The following is a 20,549-nucleotide window of genomic DNA, read 5'->3' on the forward strand; positions in this document are numbered from 1 at the left end:
TGTGGTCATATGTGGTAATTAAAGATAGGTATAAGGTCATCTAAGTTACTATACTTTAGCTACTTAGAAAATCATTAGGCAATTTAGTTTGGGTAAAGATGTTTTTCTTTGTTTATACTTCTGTGGATAGAATTTTTAAATACCTCTAAAATATTTTATTTTTACACCAAATAGCATTGACAAAAGATTATATACAGAAATATAGCTTCTAAAGAATACCAAGTATCCTGGTTGCATTTCTCATTATTTGTCATTTTGTATTTAACTACCAATTACATTTAAAATCAAAATTTTAATAAGCAGTCAAAGCGGAACACTGTTTGGGAAAACGGGAAAACATTAACAAAAAGAGGATATTATCCCACAACTTTTGGTTAATACATATAGACAGAGCTTAAAACAATAAAGGTAAACAAATACTTTTTAGTGCATTAAGCATAATACCAGTTCTATGAATGTGTGGGTTTATTTTCTAATATGACTGGTATTTTTGTTATTCATAGCTCTGAATTTTTGAAAACTACTATAAGTACCATCTTGCTTATTGGAAATGAAATGTTGGGGTTTTTTTGTTAAGTCAGTTACTGTGTTACTGGCACTTACTAATAACCCTGCTGTTCCTTGTGAGGCATCCATCTAAGATGATTACATTAATAGGTTATCATGAAGAGGTAACCATTTGTTTACTATTGCATATAATCTTAAGCCTCCATGTATGTGTGCATGTATAGGTAGACAGGTAGGCATGTATGTGGAGTGATATCAGCAAAAGCTAAGTTAATTTCCACTACTAGTCTCCAGAAAAAGACGGACTCTTCTGTCATCTCTAGCATTAGAACTCAGAGAAAAGACCTGAGGAAATTCAGTGGGTACTCAAAATTGTTAATCTAGAGATGAGATTATAAAATTGTCCTGAAGGCAATACCTTGGCAATGAATGTTAATAGAATTGAGCAAACTCATAGGACCAATTCTTTGGGTTAGAATTAGCTATTTTAAAACAGTAGATGCAGTAAGACCAGAACCTAAAGTTCCCTGGGAGGAAATGAGCTGTATTACAATCAGAAACTTTAATTTTGTAAAGGAAGTTACATTTATTTTGTTCTTCCATAATATGTAGAAGATGCTTATAAATTTTGCCTTTGCTAACTGCCCATAAGGGAAGCTGTCATAAAGCTTTTTGTATTAAGAGTATTAAAATGTAGTTAGTGGTGACAGTTGTTGAAGTTTTAGAATCCCTGAGAGAAGGTAGCACGTCCATTAATAAGTCAGAAATGTTTTTTGATTATCTTTTTCCCATAGGGAGATAATCCAAGATGTTAACCCTTAGTGATTCTATTTTATTAGAAAAGATGCAGTTCCTTTACAATTGGGTTTCTTAGCCTGGAATACAGGTAGCTTCAGGAACAAACATGTTATATCAGTGGATTCCAAAAAGTCATCCTGTAATATTAATTTTTCTTGAACATATTTTTTATTTTTCAGAATAATTCTTTTATTTCACAATTTTGATTTGCCCCCCAGCACCATCCCTGCACCCTTCCTGTCTCCCCTCAGTCTTTTAACTTAGAAGCCTCACTTTATTTATTATTGTTTGCTAGTTTTTATAAGTATTTTCCTTTGTTGAATCATTTGCTGTGTAAACATCCAGTATTTGTCTTTGTCATTCTGACATGCTTTTACTTCACATAATTTTCTCGAACTTCCTTCCATTTGACTGTAAATGGCAATATTTCATCTTTCCTTATGGTTGATAAATACTCCATTGTGTGGCTATACCATAATTTTAAAATCCAATCCTCTATCAGTGGACACATAAGTTAATTCCATGTCGTAGCTATTATAAATAATGCTGCAGTAAACATTGTCAAACCCATAATTTTTTTGAGTTGAAGGTTTCGTGTTCTTCAGATAGATGCCCAAAGGTGGGATTGCTGGGTCTTATAGTATTTTCATTTTTAGTTTATTGCATTAAATTCAGATCACTTTCCAAAATGACTATTCTGGTTTGCATTCAGTGTAATAGAGTTTCTTTTTCTCTGCGTCCTCTCTAGCACTTGTTGTTGGCAGTCTTTTGAATATATTAGCACTATTCTCACAGGTTTGAGATGATTCCTCATTGTGGTTTTGACCTGCATCTTCCTTGTTAAAAGTGATGTTGAACATTTTTACAATATCTGTTGGCCTTCTGGATATCCTTTTTGGTGAATTGTCTGTTCAGATAGGCTGCCCATTAATTAGGGTGTTTGTTTGAATGATTTTTTGTATATCTCAGATCTTAACTCCTATCAGTTATGTAATGTGTGAATATTTTCTCCCAGTCAGTAAGATGTCTTTTAACTATTTATAGTTTCTTTTGCTGTGTAAAAGTGTTTTAATTTGAAGAAGTGCTAATTGTTAATTCTTGCTTTAATTTTCCTTGCAGTTAGGTCATGTCTTCAAAAATGACTTCTTCATTAATGTCATAAAACATATTACCAGTGTTCACTTCTATATATTTTATTGTTGCAGGCCTTATATCTCTCTCTTTTTTTAAAAGATTTATTTATACAAGCACTGGGTACAGTCAGAAGCGCGGGAGGGTGAGAGAATTCACCAGAGCCAGAGGGGAGAGCAGAGCAGGCAGACCGATGAAGCACACTGCCCTGTGCCAAGGGGAGCAGCAGGGCGGCAGGAGAGGTCTGCGCTCCATGTGGGACCGTCACCTGGGGGCCGGGGATCGAACCGGTGATGCAGAGGCTGCGGGCAGCTTCGCAGCCCAGCGCTCAACCGCTGTGCCACTGGGGTGGCCCTATATCTAACTCTTTTATCTACTTTGAATTCAATTTTGTACAAGGAGTTAGAGTGATCCAACTTTTTTTTTTTTAAACATGAGGCTTCCAGTTTTCCCAGCACAATTTACTAAAGAGACTCTCCTTTGCCCATTTGTATGGTCTTGGCTCATTTATCATAAATTAAATATTGATATATATGTGGAATTTTTTCTGTCCCATTGATCCATATGTCTCTTTTTATTCCATTACCATATTGTGTTAATTATCGTTGCTTTATAGCATAAGGTCAGGTAACACGATGTCTCTGTTTCTCTCCTTTCTCAAGAGTACTTTAGCTATTCAAGGTTTTTTTAAACTTACATAAATTTTATTATTTTTTGTTCAGTTATATGAAGATTGTTGTTGGTGTTTTATTGGGGTTTGTGTTAAATTTATATATTGTTTCGGACAGAATAGTCATTTTGACTATTCTCACCATTCATGAACATGGAAAGTCTTCCCACAATTCCTTACGTCATAAATTATATGCTTTAATGACATCTTGTATTTTCATTGTGTAGGTCCTTCTCCTTGTTGGTTAGATTAATTCCTCATATTTAATCTTTCTGATGCAGTATTGAATGGAATCCTTTTCTTTTTTTTTTTAAAGATTTATTTATTTATTTGTTTGTTTGTTTATTTATTTATTTATACAAGCACTGGGTACAGTCAGAAGCACGGGAGGGTGAGAGAATTCACCAGAGTCAGAGCAGGGAGCAGAGCAGGCAGAGGACTGAAGTACACTGCTGAGGGGAGCAGCGGGCCGCAGGAGAGGTCTGCGCGACATGTGGGACCCTCCTCCAGTGGCCGGGGAACAGCCGGGGATCGAACCAGTGCTGCAGAGGCTGCAGGCAGCTTCGCAACCCAGTGCTCAACCGCTGCGCCACTGGGGAGGCCCTGGAATCCTTTTCTTAATTTCTTTTTGTTTATCATTTGTATGTAAAGATGCAACAAATTGTGTATTGATTTTGTAACCTGCCATTTTGCTGTATTCATTTATCGTTTCTAATTTTCACCTGCCTCATTCTCCTTCATATTGTATAATCAGTTATCTGTTACCTCTATATTTTGCTTGGTTGTTGCTTTATAGTAGCTCCTTTAGTATATCTCTCATATCTTGCTTGATATTGATAATTCTTTAAAGTTTTTGCTTTTCTGTGAAGCTCTTTACCCTTTTTTTATGTCTTGAATAATAGTCTGGCCTTTGCACCCATTCAGTTGACTGGGAAACTCATCCAGTAATAGGATAAACTACTCTAGACTGGAAATCTTTTTCTTTGAGTACTTTAAATATCTCTTGCTATTCCTTTCTTACCTGTAAGGTTTCCACTGGAAAGTCAGCAGACAGTCTATAAGTAGTCCCTTGTAGGTTACTCTTTTTTCTCTTGGTGCTTTTAATATCCTGTCCTTGGCTTTCAGCAATTTTGTTATAATGTGTTTTGGAGTGTGTCATTCTGATATTATTTTATTTGGAACTCTTTGGGCCTCTTGGTTCATTTCCCATATTGAGATGGCTCTTAGTAAATATTTCTTTAAATAAATTTTCGGTGCTTTTCTTTTTCTCCTCCCCATGATATGGATATTATTTCTTTTTAGATTATCCCAAAGAGCTTTTACACTACTGTCTTTTTTTTTTTTTTTTAATTCTCTTTTCTGTTTGTATGTTCTTCATCACTGTGCTTTCTGGCTCACTGATTCTCTCCATTATTTGTGTTTGTCTGCTCTTGAGGCCCTCCATTGTACTTTTTAAATTTTGGTTGTAGTAATTTTTAGATCCATTATTTCTAATTGTAACAGTCTCCTACTTTCCCAATCTTTAGTGCATTCCTGTTTTTGATTATCTGCTAGTCTTGCAACCATTCAGCAAACATTGTTATAACTATAACCTTATACTGTAAAATTCCTTACCAGCCATATTCCACAGTTCTGCTGGATTAAGACTTCTTTTTTTTGTTGTTTAAGATTTATTTTTATTTATTCATGCATACAAGAACTGGGGTGTAGGCCAGAGGTGTGAGAAGATTCACCAGAGACAGTGGGGAGCAAAACAGGCAGATATACTGAAATACACTGCTAAGGGGAGCAATGGGCGAGACAGGAGAGGTCTGCTCTGCCATATGTGGGTTTGCTCCCTGGTCAGGGATCAAAATCTTGCTGCAACAGCAATGGTGTGATACCGCTGAGACTTAATCCCTACAACACCAGGGAGGCCCTGGATCAAAGCTTCTTTCAGGGTTGGGTGGTTTGTGTGTTGGCTCCAGCACTTGTGATTTATTGTTCTGTCGCTTCGCTTTTAGTTTTTATGGATTTTAATAGGACGTTTTCTTGATAAATTTGTTTTATACTTCTCTCATAAGAAATTTATTGCAATCCTAGGTCTTTTTTTTGCTGAGATCTTTATAGGTCTGTTATTTCATAGACCATGCCTTTGCACTCATTCAGCTGACTGGGAAACTGGTCCAGTAATAGGTAATAGGAAGTATCTGGGCAAGAGGGCACTGAAAGGATAGCTCCAGTGAGCATCAGTGAGTGGTTCAAGCTTTCCATACAAGTTATGTGCTGGGGACCATAGTGATCACCTCCTCTGGACCAGTTCCTCAGCCAAGACATCTTGTACAGTCTTGTGGCAACACCAACCTGTAGGCAATGGTTGAGCAATAGCTGTAACTCTGGGTGGGGACTGTTGTTGAGATAGGGTCACAAGTCAGGAGTTTCTCTTTTGCTTTTGTGGTAAAGGGCTTACCTGGGATACTTGTTTCTGTTATTAAGATCCATTTGCTTCAAACTGGTTAGTGAGAGCATTCAGTTGTCTTGGTTTTGGCTCTTGGTGGGGGCAAGGCAGGTGATTTGGATATCAGCCTCAGGCTGCAAAAAATAGCCTGTTCTAGGTGATCCAGTCTGGCTATTCGTCACCCTCTTCATGCTCCAACTGTCCTAGTTTGGGACTTAAGGCACAAAAAGTAATTACATTCTGCAATCTTATTCCTGTATTTCTTCAGTGTTGCACCCTTTGTCCTGCACACTGACTGCATTCTCATCTGCAGTGGAATGCCCATTTTTAAAAGTCACTTATATGGGCATGTGCCATAGAGTTAACAGCAGAGGGGCTCCATTTAGCAGCCACCCATTCCTCTTGTGGGTTTTACTGGCCTGGTATCACTCAAACACAGTTTAATTCCAGTTTTTCCTACCCCTTTCTGTCATGATAGTGCTTCTAATGTTTAGGCTGCTTTATTTTTCAGGTTTTGTTCTAATTTGGTTGTATGTGAACAGGTAACCCCAAGTGTTCACACTTCCACTATCTTGTTGGATTCCTCTTGAACTTGTTTTTAAACAAGAAAGAAACTTTCAAATCTTATTTTCGTATTGAAATTTATGGTATGTCACTTCACTAGGTTAATGTGTCATTTGTATGGATTGTTTATATGGTAATTGTGTATGTGAACTTCATATAAGATAAAACATAAGGTTTTCAAGAAATAGTGGATAGTGACACCTTGCTATTTCTCCTCATGTCCTTAAATATTTTGGTTCTTGCTAATAAAAGACATTTGGTGGAAAAGTTTGAGAAGGACTGTCTTGCATAATTGCCCTCTCCTTTCTGGGGGAAAAGGCCTTACTTACCACATAGATTTAAACAATATGGTCCTATGCTTCACTTATTTCCATCATGCTTAAGAATGTGTTTTTACAAATAATTAAATACTAAACCAAGAATGGTTTTAAATAAATAGGCCTTTATTTTTTCCTTATTACCATCATCTTGGAACTATGCAGCTGCTTTAGCTCCTGACTTCTCTTGACCTTTGCTTCATTGAAAGAGGATGATTAGAGATCTAGATCTAACAATAGGAAGAAGAGCTGGGAAGAAGAAAGCCAGTAGGCATTTTCTTATATTCCATTGATTAGAACTCTGTTACATGGACATTCATAATAAGGGAAAGTTGGAAACTGTATTTAGCTTTTAAAGGTTCTATATTAGAGAAAAGAAGATTGTAATGAATGATTCAGTGAAATGTATTGAATGAAGCAACTCATGATGTCTTAGTGTATATGTCTGGTATATTGATTAATTTCAGCAATGCTAATAGATACCGCTAATCAAGTGGTATATTCTTCTGGCTGAAATACATTAGTAAAGACCAAATAATACTCTCTCTTTTTTTTTTTTTTTTTAGGAACCTGAACTGAGAATTAAGTTGAAAGAAAACATGTGTATCAGTTATCTACTGCTTTGGTCACAAAATTCACCCCAAATAGCTGCATATAGGAGAAATAATTTATGATTTCCCATAATCCTATGCACTGGCTATTTGGGCAGTAATTCTAACTGAGGTCCATTATGTAGCTACAATCATGTGATGATTTGATGGTGGTAGAGAATCCGGTATGGCTTCACTTACTTGTTTGGTAGTCTGTGTTGTCTGCTGTTTGGGGTATCCCTGTCTCCTCTGTAGGGCTTCTTCTACCACTTTCTACTGATTAGAACCAATGAAAGTCCAGCCTAGTATTAAGGAGTTGGAAAAACATACTTCACGCTGATGGTTGGAACAGCCACATCACATAGCCAAGAGGCAAGGATGCAGCAATGCTTTCTTCATAAAGGCATAATTCAAATAATACTCTCTTTTTACTTCTTTTCTCCAACCTTACAAAGCAAAGTAAACATTGCAAAATGCTACTTTTGGATTAGTTTTGTTTACACTGAAGTTTAGGGAGCATGGTCCTTTAACCTGAGATGTATAGTATCTAAGGCTTCCTTGAAATCAGTTTACTAAGCATTAGTTAGGTAACTTAAAATATTTTATTTAAAAATACTGAAATTTCAAAATAGATTTCAGTTTGAGAATAATTCTGTAATAAATAATGACCTGTAGCAGACTGTTCATTTGAATTGAATTAGAATAATATTTAACAGTAATAAAGGGTAAATGCCTTTTTATGTTAAAATATAAGCTTCCTCTTTTATCTTCTTCCTTGTTCTAAGAGTAAATGTACTTTCTCTTGGCTGTACTGCCCAACTTTGACATTAAACCAATACGTATAGTGTACCATTCTATCCTGGAATCAATTTTTATTGATCGTGTGGTTTCTTCAAAGGAGAAAAAGTATTCTTCAGTGATTCTGGGGCTATAGTTAATTCCTTGCTCCTTCAGGATACTGTATTAAACTCCTTCTTTAAAGTGAATGGATTCAAGTAAATAATTTTTTCATGTATTGGTCCATAGTTTCTGGGCATACTTTGCTGATTATCTATTGGCCCAGAAATAAGGATGCAGCCAGAAATAGTTGGCTGTTTACTGTTGTCTTATGTCAATTTAGAGCTATGTATTATGATTCATTATTAATTAGCCTTTTAGTTCTTTATTTGAATACCTATTGCTTTGGAATGTTATTTTTCTTATGTTCTCTTAAGAATATATTTATATAATTATGAATTGAGTTACAAATGGGACACTTGACAAAAAGTTTTGAATGACTTTCAGTTTCAAGCAGATAACACTTGTTTGAATTTATGACATTGAAATGGAATTATTTCAGAAAGTTACGACAGAATATCTGTCTCTTTTATTGTATTATTATTGAGTTAACAGTGCTTTACAACTTTGTTTATAATTTGGAGGAGTAGGTTCACACCTCTACAGATGTATGTAACCATATCACTTCCACCACCAAAGCACCCATAATCCTTCACAGTATTTCATTCCCCTCTTTCTTGCTTCCCCTAACCTAGTCTTCCCCTCTGGTTGCTTCAGTTCTCTAATTAGATTTCTGGGGGTTGTCATGGTTTAGTTTATCTGTTCCTTTGTTTTATTTCTCTGTATTCCATGTATGAGTGAAATGATCTTGTATTTGTTCTTCTTCCTTCTGACTTAATTTCACTTAACATATCCCCTACCAGATCCATCCACGTTGTCACAAATGTCAGGATTTCATCTTTTTTTTTCTAGCTTCTGGTATTCCACGGTATATAAATACCACATCTTCTTAATACACGTATTCATTTGTCATTGGTCCGTTAGGTTGTTTCTATAAATTGGCTGTCATAAGTAGTGCTGCAGTGAAAATAGGAGTGCGTATATATCCCTTCATATGAGGGTTTTTGCATCTTTCAGGTGGGTATCTAGAGTGGGACTGAAAACTCCACACTGTTTTCCTTAGTGGCTATGTCTTATATTTACAGAGAAAATCATGGGTAATGATTGACTCATGCATTTACTCACCATTCATTCTGCATTGAGTTTGGGCTGTGCATTGTTTGGAAGTTGTATTTCCCTGGAGTTTATTTTCTGATTGTATTTCCTATTATAACTTTTCTCTTTTACAGCTGTTTATATAGAAATCCTGTCAGTGCAAATGTTGGAAAAACTCTACAGTTTGCACAATTAGTGATTACTTTTTAGGAACTAAAAATTGTCTGCTAGGTCTGCCATAACAAAATACTGTAGACTAAGTGACTTAAACAACAAAATTTGTTTTCTCCCTGTTCTGGAGGCTAAAAATCCAAGATAGAGGCAGAGTTGTTCTTTCTCCAGATCGCTCTCCTTGGTTTACAGATAGCCACCTTCTTGCTGTCTCTTTTTGTGCTACTTATACTGTTGTATATGTATGCCCCCTGTTTGTTAATTTCAAAACTCTTTAAGGACACCAGTCAGGTTAGATTGTCATACCATAATGGTCTCACTTTAACTTAATCTCATATTTAAAGGACTATCTCCTCATACAGTTACTTTCTCAGTACAGTGTGTACTCTTGGCTCCTTTGTCATAGCTTCATTGTCCATAGATGTCCAGGTTTATTTCTGTGTTCCTGATGATTAGAATCATATAATTTAAAATGTCAACTTGCCAGTATTTTTTGTTAACGTTTGCACATTTTCTGTCTTGTTTTGAATATTCTTACAGAGCCAAAAGTCATAAAGATAATCTTCCACATTGTGTTTCTTCTAAAAATTATATTGCTTTTACTTTAATATTTAAGTCTTTAGTCTGTCTGAATTTAATTTTGTTTTTGTATAATGTAGAAATCCCACTTCATGGCTTCCTGATTATCCTAGTCCCATTTATTTACAAATCCTTTTCCGTTATGCCAGTAATTTATACTGTGTTATAAATTTCTACTTGTGAGACTGTTTATGGCCTCTTTTTTTTTTCCCCACTCACCAGTTTGACCCTGTGCAAATACACGCTATCTTAATCACTATAGCTTTAAAATAATACCAGTTCTAATTGATGTTCTGTATATTATTTTATATTTTCTATACAAATGGCAGTATCATTTGTGATTAATGACAGCTTTGCGGCTATCATTAAAAGAAAGGAATTCCTGGGTTAAGAATTATGTTTTGGATTTTGACAGCTGTCAAGAAAAAGTATTCTCATTTATTTTTCCCTAATGTGGAGTTTTTTTTTTTCCATACCCTCATCAACTTTGAGTGTTATCAAGTGTTATTTATGATTTTGTTGATGTGCCCTGGTAATATAATCCATTTTTCCTTCTCCACCCCATCCCCAAACCAATTAAGAGTTTTGTTTTTTTTTTTAAGTTGGCGATGTAGAAATTTTAAACTATACATTTACATTGGTCTTTTTTAGTTTCTAGATATTGTTTCTCACTTAAACTTTACCATTCCAAAAGTGTGAACAAATTTTCCCATGTTTTATTTCAGTAAGCATTTGGCTCAATTCTTTATACTTAGGTCTATTATTGAACATGTAATTTTTGTAAAAGTTTAAGTTAGCACTGTAAAAATCCTGATTTTTTTTTTCCTGCATGTCTGTTTACCAAATACTGTTCTAATTCAAAATTCCATAATTTCCCCACTGATGTAAGATATTATTCTATTCATGTTATTAAATGCCCAGATTTATTTGATTCTTTTGTTGGGTTCTTCTATTCAATTGATTTTTTTTTTTTTTAAATTTTAGATTGTGCTGTTATCAAGCCTAAGTATAGAGGCCTTTTAGCACTTCTTTACTTGATGCTTGATAGAACCAGTTACCTAATCTTATGACTTTCTAATTTAGAACTGTTTTTTAAAAAGATTTTTTTTTATTTATTTATGTATACAAGAGCTCGGGTGTGTGTGGGGAGGGTGGAGGGTAAGGGAAGAGGATCTCCAGAGACAGTAGGGAGCAGAATGGGCTACTGATAGCTTCATAATGCTGAGACTTAACCCCTGCGCCACCAGGGAGACCCAAGACCAAAACTTTTAATAAAGCCTAATTTGTCAATTCTTTTTTTTTTTTTTTAATTTTTTTATTTCCTTACATCACTGTTAATTTTTGGACAGCATTTGATTTCTCCACCCAGGTGTAGTTTCCATAGTTTTCCCATCACCATTGCACCCGGGAGCCATCTCCTCTCTCCCATTTGCTCTTCTCTCTCCTGTTTTGACCCCCTTCCCTTCCCCTCTTTGCTATAGTCCACAGATCTGTGGTCAACTTGCCAGTTTTGTCTTTCCTAATCCTTTGTTCTGTTTCTCTATATTCTACATATAAGTGAAACTACAATATAATTTCTGATATTTATTTTTCTTTTTGACTTATTTTGCTTAGCATAATCCTCTCCAGCTCCATCCATGATGCTAAAAATGGCATGCATGAGTTTATCCTTTTTGGTTGCTGAGTAATATTCCACTGTATTTATTATATGTACCACATCTTCTTTATCCATTCATCTGTTTTGGGACATTTATGTTGTTTCCATATCTTAGCTATTGTAAATAGTGCAGCAGTAAACATAGGAGTACAGGTTTCCTTTTGAATTAGTGTTTTTGTGTTCTTTAGATAGATTCCTCAGAGCAAATTTATCAAAAATTTTTATTGTTATTTATGTTTTCTATAATCTTTTTCCTATCCCAGGTTTGCAATTTTTTCTTATTTTTTTTCTAAAAGTTTTTTAATTGGGTTTTCTTTTCAGTAAAACTATAAATAGGATAGTTATTTTTAATATTTTAAATATAAAGCTCTTACAAATCCATAAAAAATGAATAGGTATTTCAGAAAGAATTACAAATGGCAAAAAAATGCTCTAAAAGCCAAATAAAAATAAATAAATTACATTAAGATTTTATTTGCCCATTATATTAAAAATGAGTTAAAAATAGTAATGCCTATTGCTAGTAGGAATTCATTGACCTCCCTTAAATTTGGTACAGATTTGATAGTTATCAAAAGTCTTAAAATGCCATCTATTAATACTTAAATAATTCATTCCAATTAAGATTTCCATTTTAGCTTGTATGTAGATAGTTAAAATGAAAAGATGTTTGTATGGTTCAGGACAGAAGACTCACCTAAGCCAGAAGAACTGCAAGGAAGATTACCCCAATTCCTCTCTTAAATTAGAACAATATTAAGGCATGAACACAGCGTTTCATGGGTTTCCATTTACTGTAAATAAGTTCATTGAGTGGGTTTACATTTATTTCTGTCATCTTTAATTTCTTTCAGCAGTGTTTTGTAGTTTTCATGGTACAAACCTTTCATCTTTTGGTTAAGTTCAGTCTCAAGTATTTTATTCTCTTGATGCTATTACAAATGGGGTTATTTTTGTAATATCTCTTTCAGATTGTATGTAGAATTGCAACTGATTTTTGTGTTTTGACTTTGTGTCCTGTGAATTCATTATTTCTAACAGTTTTTATGTGGAGTCTTTGGGGTTTTATTACATGTAAGATCATACCATCTCCAGAGATTATTTTCCTTCTTCCTTTCCAATTTAGATGCTTTTCATTTCTTTTTCTTATGTAATTGTTCTATGAAATCTAGTGCTATGTTGAATAGAAGTGGTGAAATTGAGCAAAATTAACACAGTTTGCCATCCAAAATTTCCCTAGAAGTTGTAAGCGTTCAACAGATTCTAGTGTTCCAAGGTAGTTACTTTAGACAGTTCTGTCTGTGCAATTGTTGTCTGGGTGGGGAAAGATTCCAGTGTGTCCTAGTCCACCATGTTCCCAGAATCTGACACTTTTAATAATCAAATAATTTTATTAAAATATTGACATGGGGCCTCCCTGGTGGCTTAGGGATTAAGTCTCAGCGCTATCACCACACCAGCCTGAGTTCATTCCCATCCATGGAGCTAACCCACATGGCACAGCAGAACTCTCATGTCTCCCCCACTGTTCCCCTTTGTAGTGTATTTCAGTCGATCCACCTGTTCTGCCCTTCACTCTGTCTCTAGTGAATCCTCTCATTCTCCCTACCCCAACCCGGAACATCTGGCCTATACCCCAATTCTATGCAAAAATAAAAACATTTTTTAAAAATAAAATATTGCTGTGACTTTAAAATAGAAGCCTGTTTCTTTTGGATCATAGATACTAAACCATAAAAGACACTTTCCACATAGTTAAATAATATTGAGTAGTTGGCTACTTATAAAAACTATGATTTGAATTGAACTCACTTTGCTTTTCAGGGCTATTTCATACTTAATAGATTTCTTTATTTTACAGAAATACCGGTATCAGGATGAAGATACACCTCCTCAAGAGCACATTTCCCCACAAATCACTAATGAGGTGATAGGTCCAGAATTGGTTCATGTCTCTGAGAAGAACCTGTCGGAAATTGAGAATGTGCATGGATTTGTTTCTCATTCTCATATTTCACCAATAAAGGTAAGATACTAATTTTATTTTGTTGCTATGAATTATACATAGCTTATGTTCTGAGAGAACTATTCTTTCTTGTAAGATTCCCCCCCGCCATTGTTTCTAGTTACGCAGTTACAGGGAAGTTCATAATATTTATTAGCATTTAAAAGCTTTTTAAAAGATGTATTAAGTTTATTCAGTGATGCTGTTCATGAGCCTAAAAATTCCTATGAATGAAGTAGCTATTATATTTCTAATACCACACATCAAAATGTTTTTAAACACTTGTTATAAGTATTAGTAGATACAGAAAAAGAACATTATCTCTGAAGTCCAATATGGGGCTTTACCTGACCCCATCACCACCTCTTCCTTCAAAAATAACCACAATCCTGAATTTGTTATTTACACTTTCTTATATGACTCTCCAATCAATGTTTATTTGGTCTATGTTGAACTTTTTGTAAATAGAGTTATACTGTATATACCCTGCGTTTTTTCACTCAACATTATGTTCCTGGTTATTCCTTTCTTCATTTCCCGTTTTTGTAAATAAACCCTTTATTAACCTTTTTTATGTGTGCCTGCAGTTGAGTTTCATTATAAGTCCCTTTTAAGTGTGTAAGGACCTACACTCAAGCCACCCCTTTTCACATTGGGGTTGCCCTGTAACACTCTCTTTAATCCTCACTTTGAATGAGACTTAAATATTTCCATTTACAGAGAGAGAAAGCATTATAACTTTTTAAAAATTTTCATTTGCTTCCTTACCCTGACTACCATAAGAGAATGAAATAAATTTTACTAATTTTTTTGATATCTACTTTAAAATTGCTCTTGTCCTTTGCATCATTGCTTTTTATTGATTACTGCATGATAAAGGATTATATCTCCCAAGTTTTTCAAAGATAAATTTGACAAAGACTTGTTTAAAGGAATATGTTAATTGAAATTTTAAAATCTTCTATCAGTTATAAAATACACCTTTCTCACTCTTTATCCTTTCTGAAATTGGTGTAGATGTTATATTAATAAATGCTGGTGTTTTATTGTTCACTATTAATAAAGTGGCTATTTTGTGTATTAGTTTGCAAACATTTGTTAACTCATTTTGGAAAGATCCAGAAAGTACTAGCATCACAGCATCTTAATGTACTATGGCAGTTCAGGTGGTCTCATTGAAAAACAACTGAAAACCTGTCCATCTTTGTAAACAATTCTCTTGCTCTGTCTTGTCCAGCTCATTTTCTTTCGTTAAGTAGTAACAGCATCAATCTCTGAAACAGATATAAAAAACCCTCTGATGTTATTAGGTAATTGTTCTTAACTTACTTTCACCAGGGTCAAGAGGTTTCACTTATGACTCCAGCCAAACATACATAATTACTATATGATGTATTGGGGGAAATCCACATTAGAATAATATAAGCACACAATTCAGTTGACAATAAGAGGGTGGAGGTTATGAACCACAAGGAGTTTCAGGAAAGCAGCTCGCCACTGGATCTGGAACTTCACTTAGGATATAGTTCCTTGGGGAGGGGAGTGCTGCTTCTTTGGGTACAGCCTCCAGCAGCAGATGCCAAAACCTGCAAGAGGCTTAGGAAAAACCCCATGGATGTGCATGGAGTACAATGCATCTGAGATTGGCTTAACTCAATCCCTATGCTTACATAGCTTCAGAAGTGTATTATCGGAGCCACCTGCTAATTTTTTGGGCTTGGTCTCCCAGCACAGCTAGACTTTTATACTTCCTTAGATGTCTGTTTATCAGTGTCTTCATAAAAAAGTGGTTCCTTTCATTTTAAATTATGTCACTCCATTTCAATTATACCTAGCTCTTGTTCAGTTGGATTATTTAATATCAATACATGTAACACTTCATCCTCTCCCTTTGACTTGCTGACTCTCTGAAATCTATACAGGGACTGAGTAGGTAGGATGTTCATCCCCAGTAGAAATGATCTAACTTCTCTTTCATCTGTTTTTAAATCACTTTATATCTTTTTGCAATATGAGATGTTTCCCATTGTGAACTTGTTATATACATTTTTTGATATTTTTTTATCTTCACACTTTTAAAAATATTTTAAAGCTTGATACATAATATTACATAGTATATTTGTACAATATATGTACTATTTGATGAACACTTCTTTGCTATTTCCATTTTTACTAGGTTTTGCAAAAAGGTTACAGTGAATAATCTTTGGGTTAGTATTTGGGTATTTCCTTAGGGTGAATTTCTAGAAGTTACTTTACTGGGTCAGAGTGTACTAACTTTCAAAAGTTCTTGATAGTTTTTGACAGACTGTATGTTGATACAATTGTAATTTAAGAATTATTAAAACTGCCTTTTTGGGGGGAATTTCTTCCCAGTTCTCCAATCTCATATATAGGTTACTATATCTCATGAAATAAGATACCTCAAAAATAATTATTTGAGATATGAGATAGATAAGGAGTGGGTAGGTCAATAGCAAATGATAGCATTCCATTTAACTTTGTTAGAACACCAAATTTAAAAAAATAACTTTGTTTTGACATAAGAAGGCAAGTTTTAATTTTTTTTCAGTTTCTTACTAAGCCAGAACAAATATTTTAGGATGCTCACACAATGAAATATATTTTATTTAAAATATGCCTTCAGTTATCAGCTTAATAAGAGCCTTTTTTTTTAATAAAAAAGAGTAATACAGGCAGCTTTTCTACTTTTATAGTACTGTGGCTTAGAGTGAAGCAAGAAAGTAATTATGCTGTATATAGAACTCAGTATATGAATTATCTTTATAATTTGAAAAATTATCTTTGAGCAGTAGTGATTTGCTGAGTTGAATATAAATAAGACATTGCTTTGCTCTCTATAATTCTTACAAATGCTAATAGTAAAACGCTGAGATTAAATTTAATGGATGCTTGCTTTATAAATCAATGCTAGAATAGTAGTTTTTTCAAACAATACATGCAATTAGAAAACATTTATTGCCCATCCATCCTATACTAATAACTTTGTTAGACTTCAGTGATTATGGAGAGATAATTATAACTGTATGATGTAACATGAAAAAAAAAGAAATTAAATTCCTGGTTATTCTGAAAAAAGAAAGTTGACATTTGAACAAGGTGTTAAAAGACGTGTACAAGATGCAATTAAGAGAAAACAATTACTGGGGAAAATAAGTACAGTAGAAGGAAGATAATCATAAAAAAAACTGCAAAAATGCAGGAAAATTAAAGATTTATAGTTGGTTTTTTAGGGTTACTTGTTAGGAAATGAGGGCAAGCAAAGGCCCTTAGCTGATGAATGACCCTGTGAAGGGTTTGCTACCGTGAAATGTGCTGTGGAACAATTTGTCAGGTTCTTGTGGTGCTGGTGCTGATTCTCATTACTAAAATAATGGATGACTTAAAATTGTGATTGAAAGTTAACTTTATTCTGGCCTTGGCCTAAAGGTAATTATGAGTTTATGACTTATAATTCTGTAAGGAAATCCTTGCAGGTTTGGGGCAGTTTCAAGAACAAAATTGTTGATGATAATGGTGAAAGTTCTAATGTGAAAGAAGAAGGCAGAGTGAATAAACTGTCTGGTATCTAAGAATCTTTAAGTAAGCTTTTAAACAGTTATAAATATAGTAATGCAATACTAAGTAGTGCGGTGTCAAGAGTCCTAAAACTGAAAATGAGATGAGAATAAGGGAAAATGGCCAGAACAATAAATCAAACAAATAAATAAGCAAAACCCAGTCTTTTACAAAATAGATTTAAATCTAGGGCCATAGGTGCTTTGTTCAGTAAGGGATGTTGCAAGGACGATTGAAGAAACAAAAGAATTCATATATACTTTGTCTTCAGTGATGATGGGAAAAGTTACATTCAAACTGGCATGCAAAGTAAATGTAATTAAGAGGAACTTGAAATGGAAGATATACTTAGTGAATGCTATGGGAATAGAAACTTTCTTAAAATACCAATGAATGTTTTTTAAAAACAACTTTGTTTTCACATCTATAGAGCAAATTAAAATATAGTTGAATTTTCTCTGACCTTTTTTAATATGACTAATGTAGTATAAGGTGAGCTTATAGTTTGAATACAGTTTGACCACTAGATGGTGCTCACACAGAAGGAATATATAAACTATGATTGGTTTTTCTAGGTAAATAATAAATCTATGTTCTTATCAATCTTCTCAGTCCAAACTTAGTGCAGTTGTATGTTTTGAAATATAGTAGGCCAGATTATAAAGATGAAATAGTAAGGAAAATGCCCATTCTATTGCATTTACAGTACATTAGCTTTCATTTCCTTATAATACTTTTCAGTATTTTAAAGTTTTTGTTTTTCCTCTTACCCTTCAACCTTTTAAAATGTTTTGCTAAGATTATTCAGCCCTTACCTGAAGACTTCTGGCTTTATTTGTGAGTTTGGAAAGGTATATACATAGTTGAGGGCCTATTCTGATAAATTTTGAACTGTCTTTATTTCCCTTTAATGTTATAAAATAAGTATTCCTCACAGTCACAAATTTTTATAACTATTATAATCCAAAAAACTGATATATGTAACTTACTTAAACTTTTCTCATTGTTTAGACTAGAGTTCTGCTATAGAAAAAATTACCATTTTGTGAAAAAGAAAGATTGAACTCCACAGGAAAAAAGCTTTAATTCTTCACATATTACATAGTAAAATGTCTATAGTAATTCATTTTGCTTATTTAGATATTGTGTGTTTTTAAATTATTTTAAACATCTTTCAAGTTCTGTAGTGAGCTTTAAATTTTAACAGGATGGAGTTTATCAGCTCTGCTGCATGAGTAAGGCTATTGGTAAAGCAACACTCAGTGAAGTGTTGATTGTCCTCTGCCTCCCAATCAAGTCATTGAAATCACTCATGAGTTAGATACATATATGGTTTTGTATACATGTGTTGACTACTGAGCAGTTAATGAGATGACCCTAGATTTTTGTAGCTCAGGTAATGGGATTTTTCATAAATGAGTCTTTCTCAGGGGATTTGAATAGGAATCTTTTCCTTGACAAGTATTTCTTCTCTGTATTCAGGGGAAATATGAGTTGGAATGACCTGTTTACTTTAGATTATTCCCAAGCCCCTTCGTTCTCTAGGATAAGAAATCTATGTATACAAATGGCTTACTAGTCTATCTTTTTCGGTACTGTTTGTAACTAAGTAGAAGATGTTCAATATCCTCATTCATACTAATCCAGAATAATAAAATCTCTATCAATTTTAGCATTGTTTTTCCTTCTCATGTATTTTCATTTGACATGAATCAAATGAGGGCTAACCCAATTACTAAAGCAGTTGTATATACCACACTAATCACTTCTTTATTAAGTACATGGCCACAGTAAAACATTTTTTTTCCCTCCGGAAGATTTCATCTTTTTCCACAGAGAGGATTCTTAGTTTTCTGTCTATCCTTAGTAATTTTCCTCTCCCCAAATGGATAAGACAGATCTGTGTAGAGCTATAAAATTTCTATCCATGTCTTCACAGTCCTTGAGAAGAAGCACCAGACTTTCTCCTACGATCTCTGTCACAAAATGCCTTACTCCCAAGAGCCTCACATGACCCTCCACCCTTGTTAGGCATGTGTTTCTATGATAGGGATGAAATCAGAGAAAGCATTAGTGTCTTTTTTGAACAAGGACTTGCAGTGGACCTGGAGGTTGTAGCTTGCTAGTACTCTTTTCCAGTAAGGTGTATTTAGTTGCTGTTGCTAAGCAATATTTTGTCAGTACACATCTGAAGAAATATCCATGACTGAGGATGGGACTTGTGATATGCTCATATCAACTAGAAATTGGATTACTTGGTCAGTCCTGGTATCAAAGTGTATCTCAGGGCCCAGCAAAAGGGCCAAGTTTCCAGAGCCTTGAAGACAAAAGGTAACACCCCAAAATACAAACTCATTTTCCACGTCACATACCTTCGTCAAGTAGCTGCCAAAAATAATGTCTGTATCTCCCAATATCTGGCAAACAATACAGTATTAGCCCATAAATTGATTGCTTGTCTGAGGAACCCACAAGTATGTTTGGGGAGAAGATTCCTGAACAGGTTGAGGAATGACAGGAGGAACTCTGCAAGAATCTGGATATCATGAAGGAGACGATAATTCAGACAGAGGAAGTCACCTAAGATAACTAGAAAGTTGGGGAGACAGGAGAAGAAATGCTTGAAGAAAGAAAAGACACATCTGGCTATATATCTTTAGCAAACAGCAGGAGAATTGTGAGGAGACAAGTAGAAGACCTAAAAAGGAGAAAAACAAAACAAAAAACACCTAGGAGTTTCCTCAGGAGAATGCAGTGGAAGGTTCATCTGTGCCCTCCAAATCCAAGAAAAAGCAAATAAAGAGCTCATTAGTGGTGATGTTAAGGAAATACCTAGCATTAAAAATCTTCCCAAGAGGAAGAAATCTTTCCCCAAAGAGGAACCAGTCAACATCCAGTAAGAAGCAGGACAGAGGGAAAAAAGGGAAATTTTCATCCAAGGTATTGCTGCTCAGCAGTAGCTCTGGAAAGGTTACTTGCAACAAGAGCAGCAGCTCCAAGAATAAATCCCAAAACTATTCCAGGAATATTAAAATGGAAATTTCCTCCATTATGACGTTTCCCAACCCATCTCCTATATCCCAATAAAAGCAAAATTCACAAGGAAAAAAATTGAAATACCCAACTATTAGTAAATTATCACATCATGTTTATTTATATACTGTTTTTAAATGACTATGTGTTTGTTGTATCATACTAATGTGGCATAGTGTTAAGAGAACAGGCTTGGGAGCCTGTGGTTCTCAAACATTAAGGTAGTCCATAGAGCTTTTTTAAAGGAAAATTCCCAGATCCCCCTTTTCCTTAAAAATTCTGACAGGGAGGGGATACCAATCTGGTTTTTTAACTAACATCCCAGGTGATTCTGAGTTAGTCTACTATGTTGAGAAACACATATCTAAATAGAGGTTAAAAAAGGTCTATTTTGTCAATCAAACTATTTTTTTGTGGCTAGAATATTATTTATGTGGTATTGGATAAAATATGTTTCACTAGTTACAAAATAAAAATTTTTTTCTTTTGCATTTTTATAAATTAATAACTTTGCAATCT

General features: G+C 34.3%; 1 protein-coding gene across 21 annotated transcripts in view; it reads left to right on the top strand.

Annotated features, from left to right (window-relative positions):
* The window catches only part of DLG1 (discs large MAGUK scaffold protein 1), a 193,173-nt gene that overhangs the window by 52,566 nt on the left and 120,058 nt on the right, over positions 1 to 20,549 (top strand). For all 21 annotated transcript variants that reach the window (XM_037525322.2, XM_054700463.1, XM_037525320.2 and 18 more), the window contains one exon: positions 13,275 to 13,439. In XM_037525322.2, the coding sequence (XP_037381219.1) occupies positions 13,275 to 13,439 (165 nt within the window). The remainder of the gene's footprint in view (positions 1 to 13,274; positions 13,440 to 20,549) is intronic.

Source organism: Talpa occidentalis, unplaced genomic scaffold, assembly GCF_014898055.3.
Source record: "Talpa occidentalis isolate TD23 unplaced genomic scaffold, MPIMG_talOcc4v2.1 talOcc4.4, whole genome shotgun sequence".
In the NCBI taxonomy this organism is placed as follows: domain Eukaryota; kingdom Metazoa; phylum Chordata; class Mammalia; order Eulipotyphla; family Talpidae; genus Talpa; species Talpa occidentalis.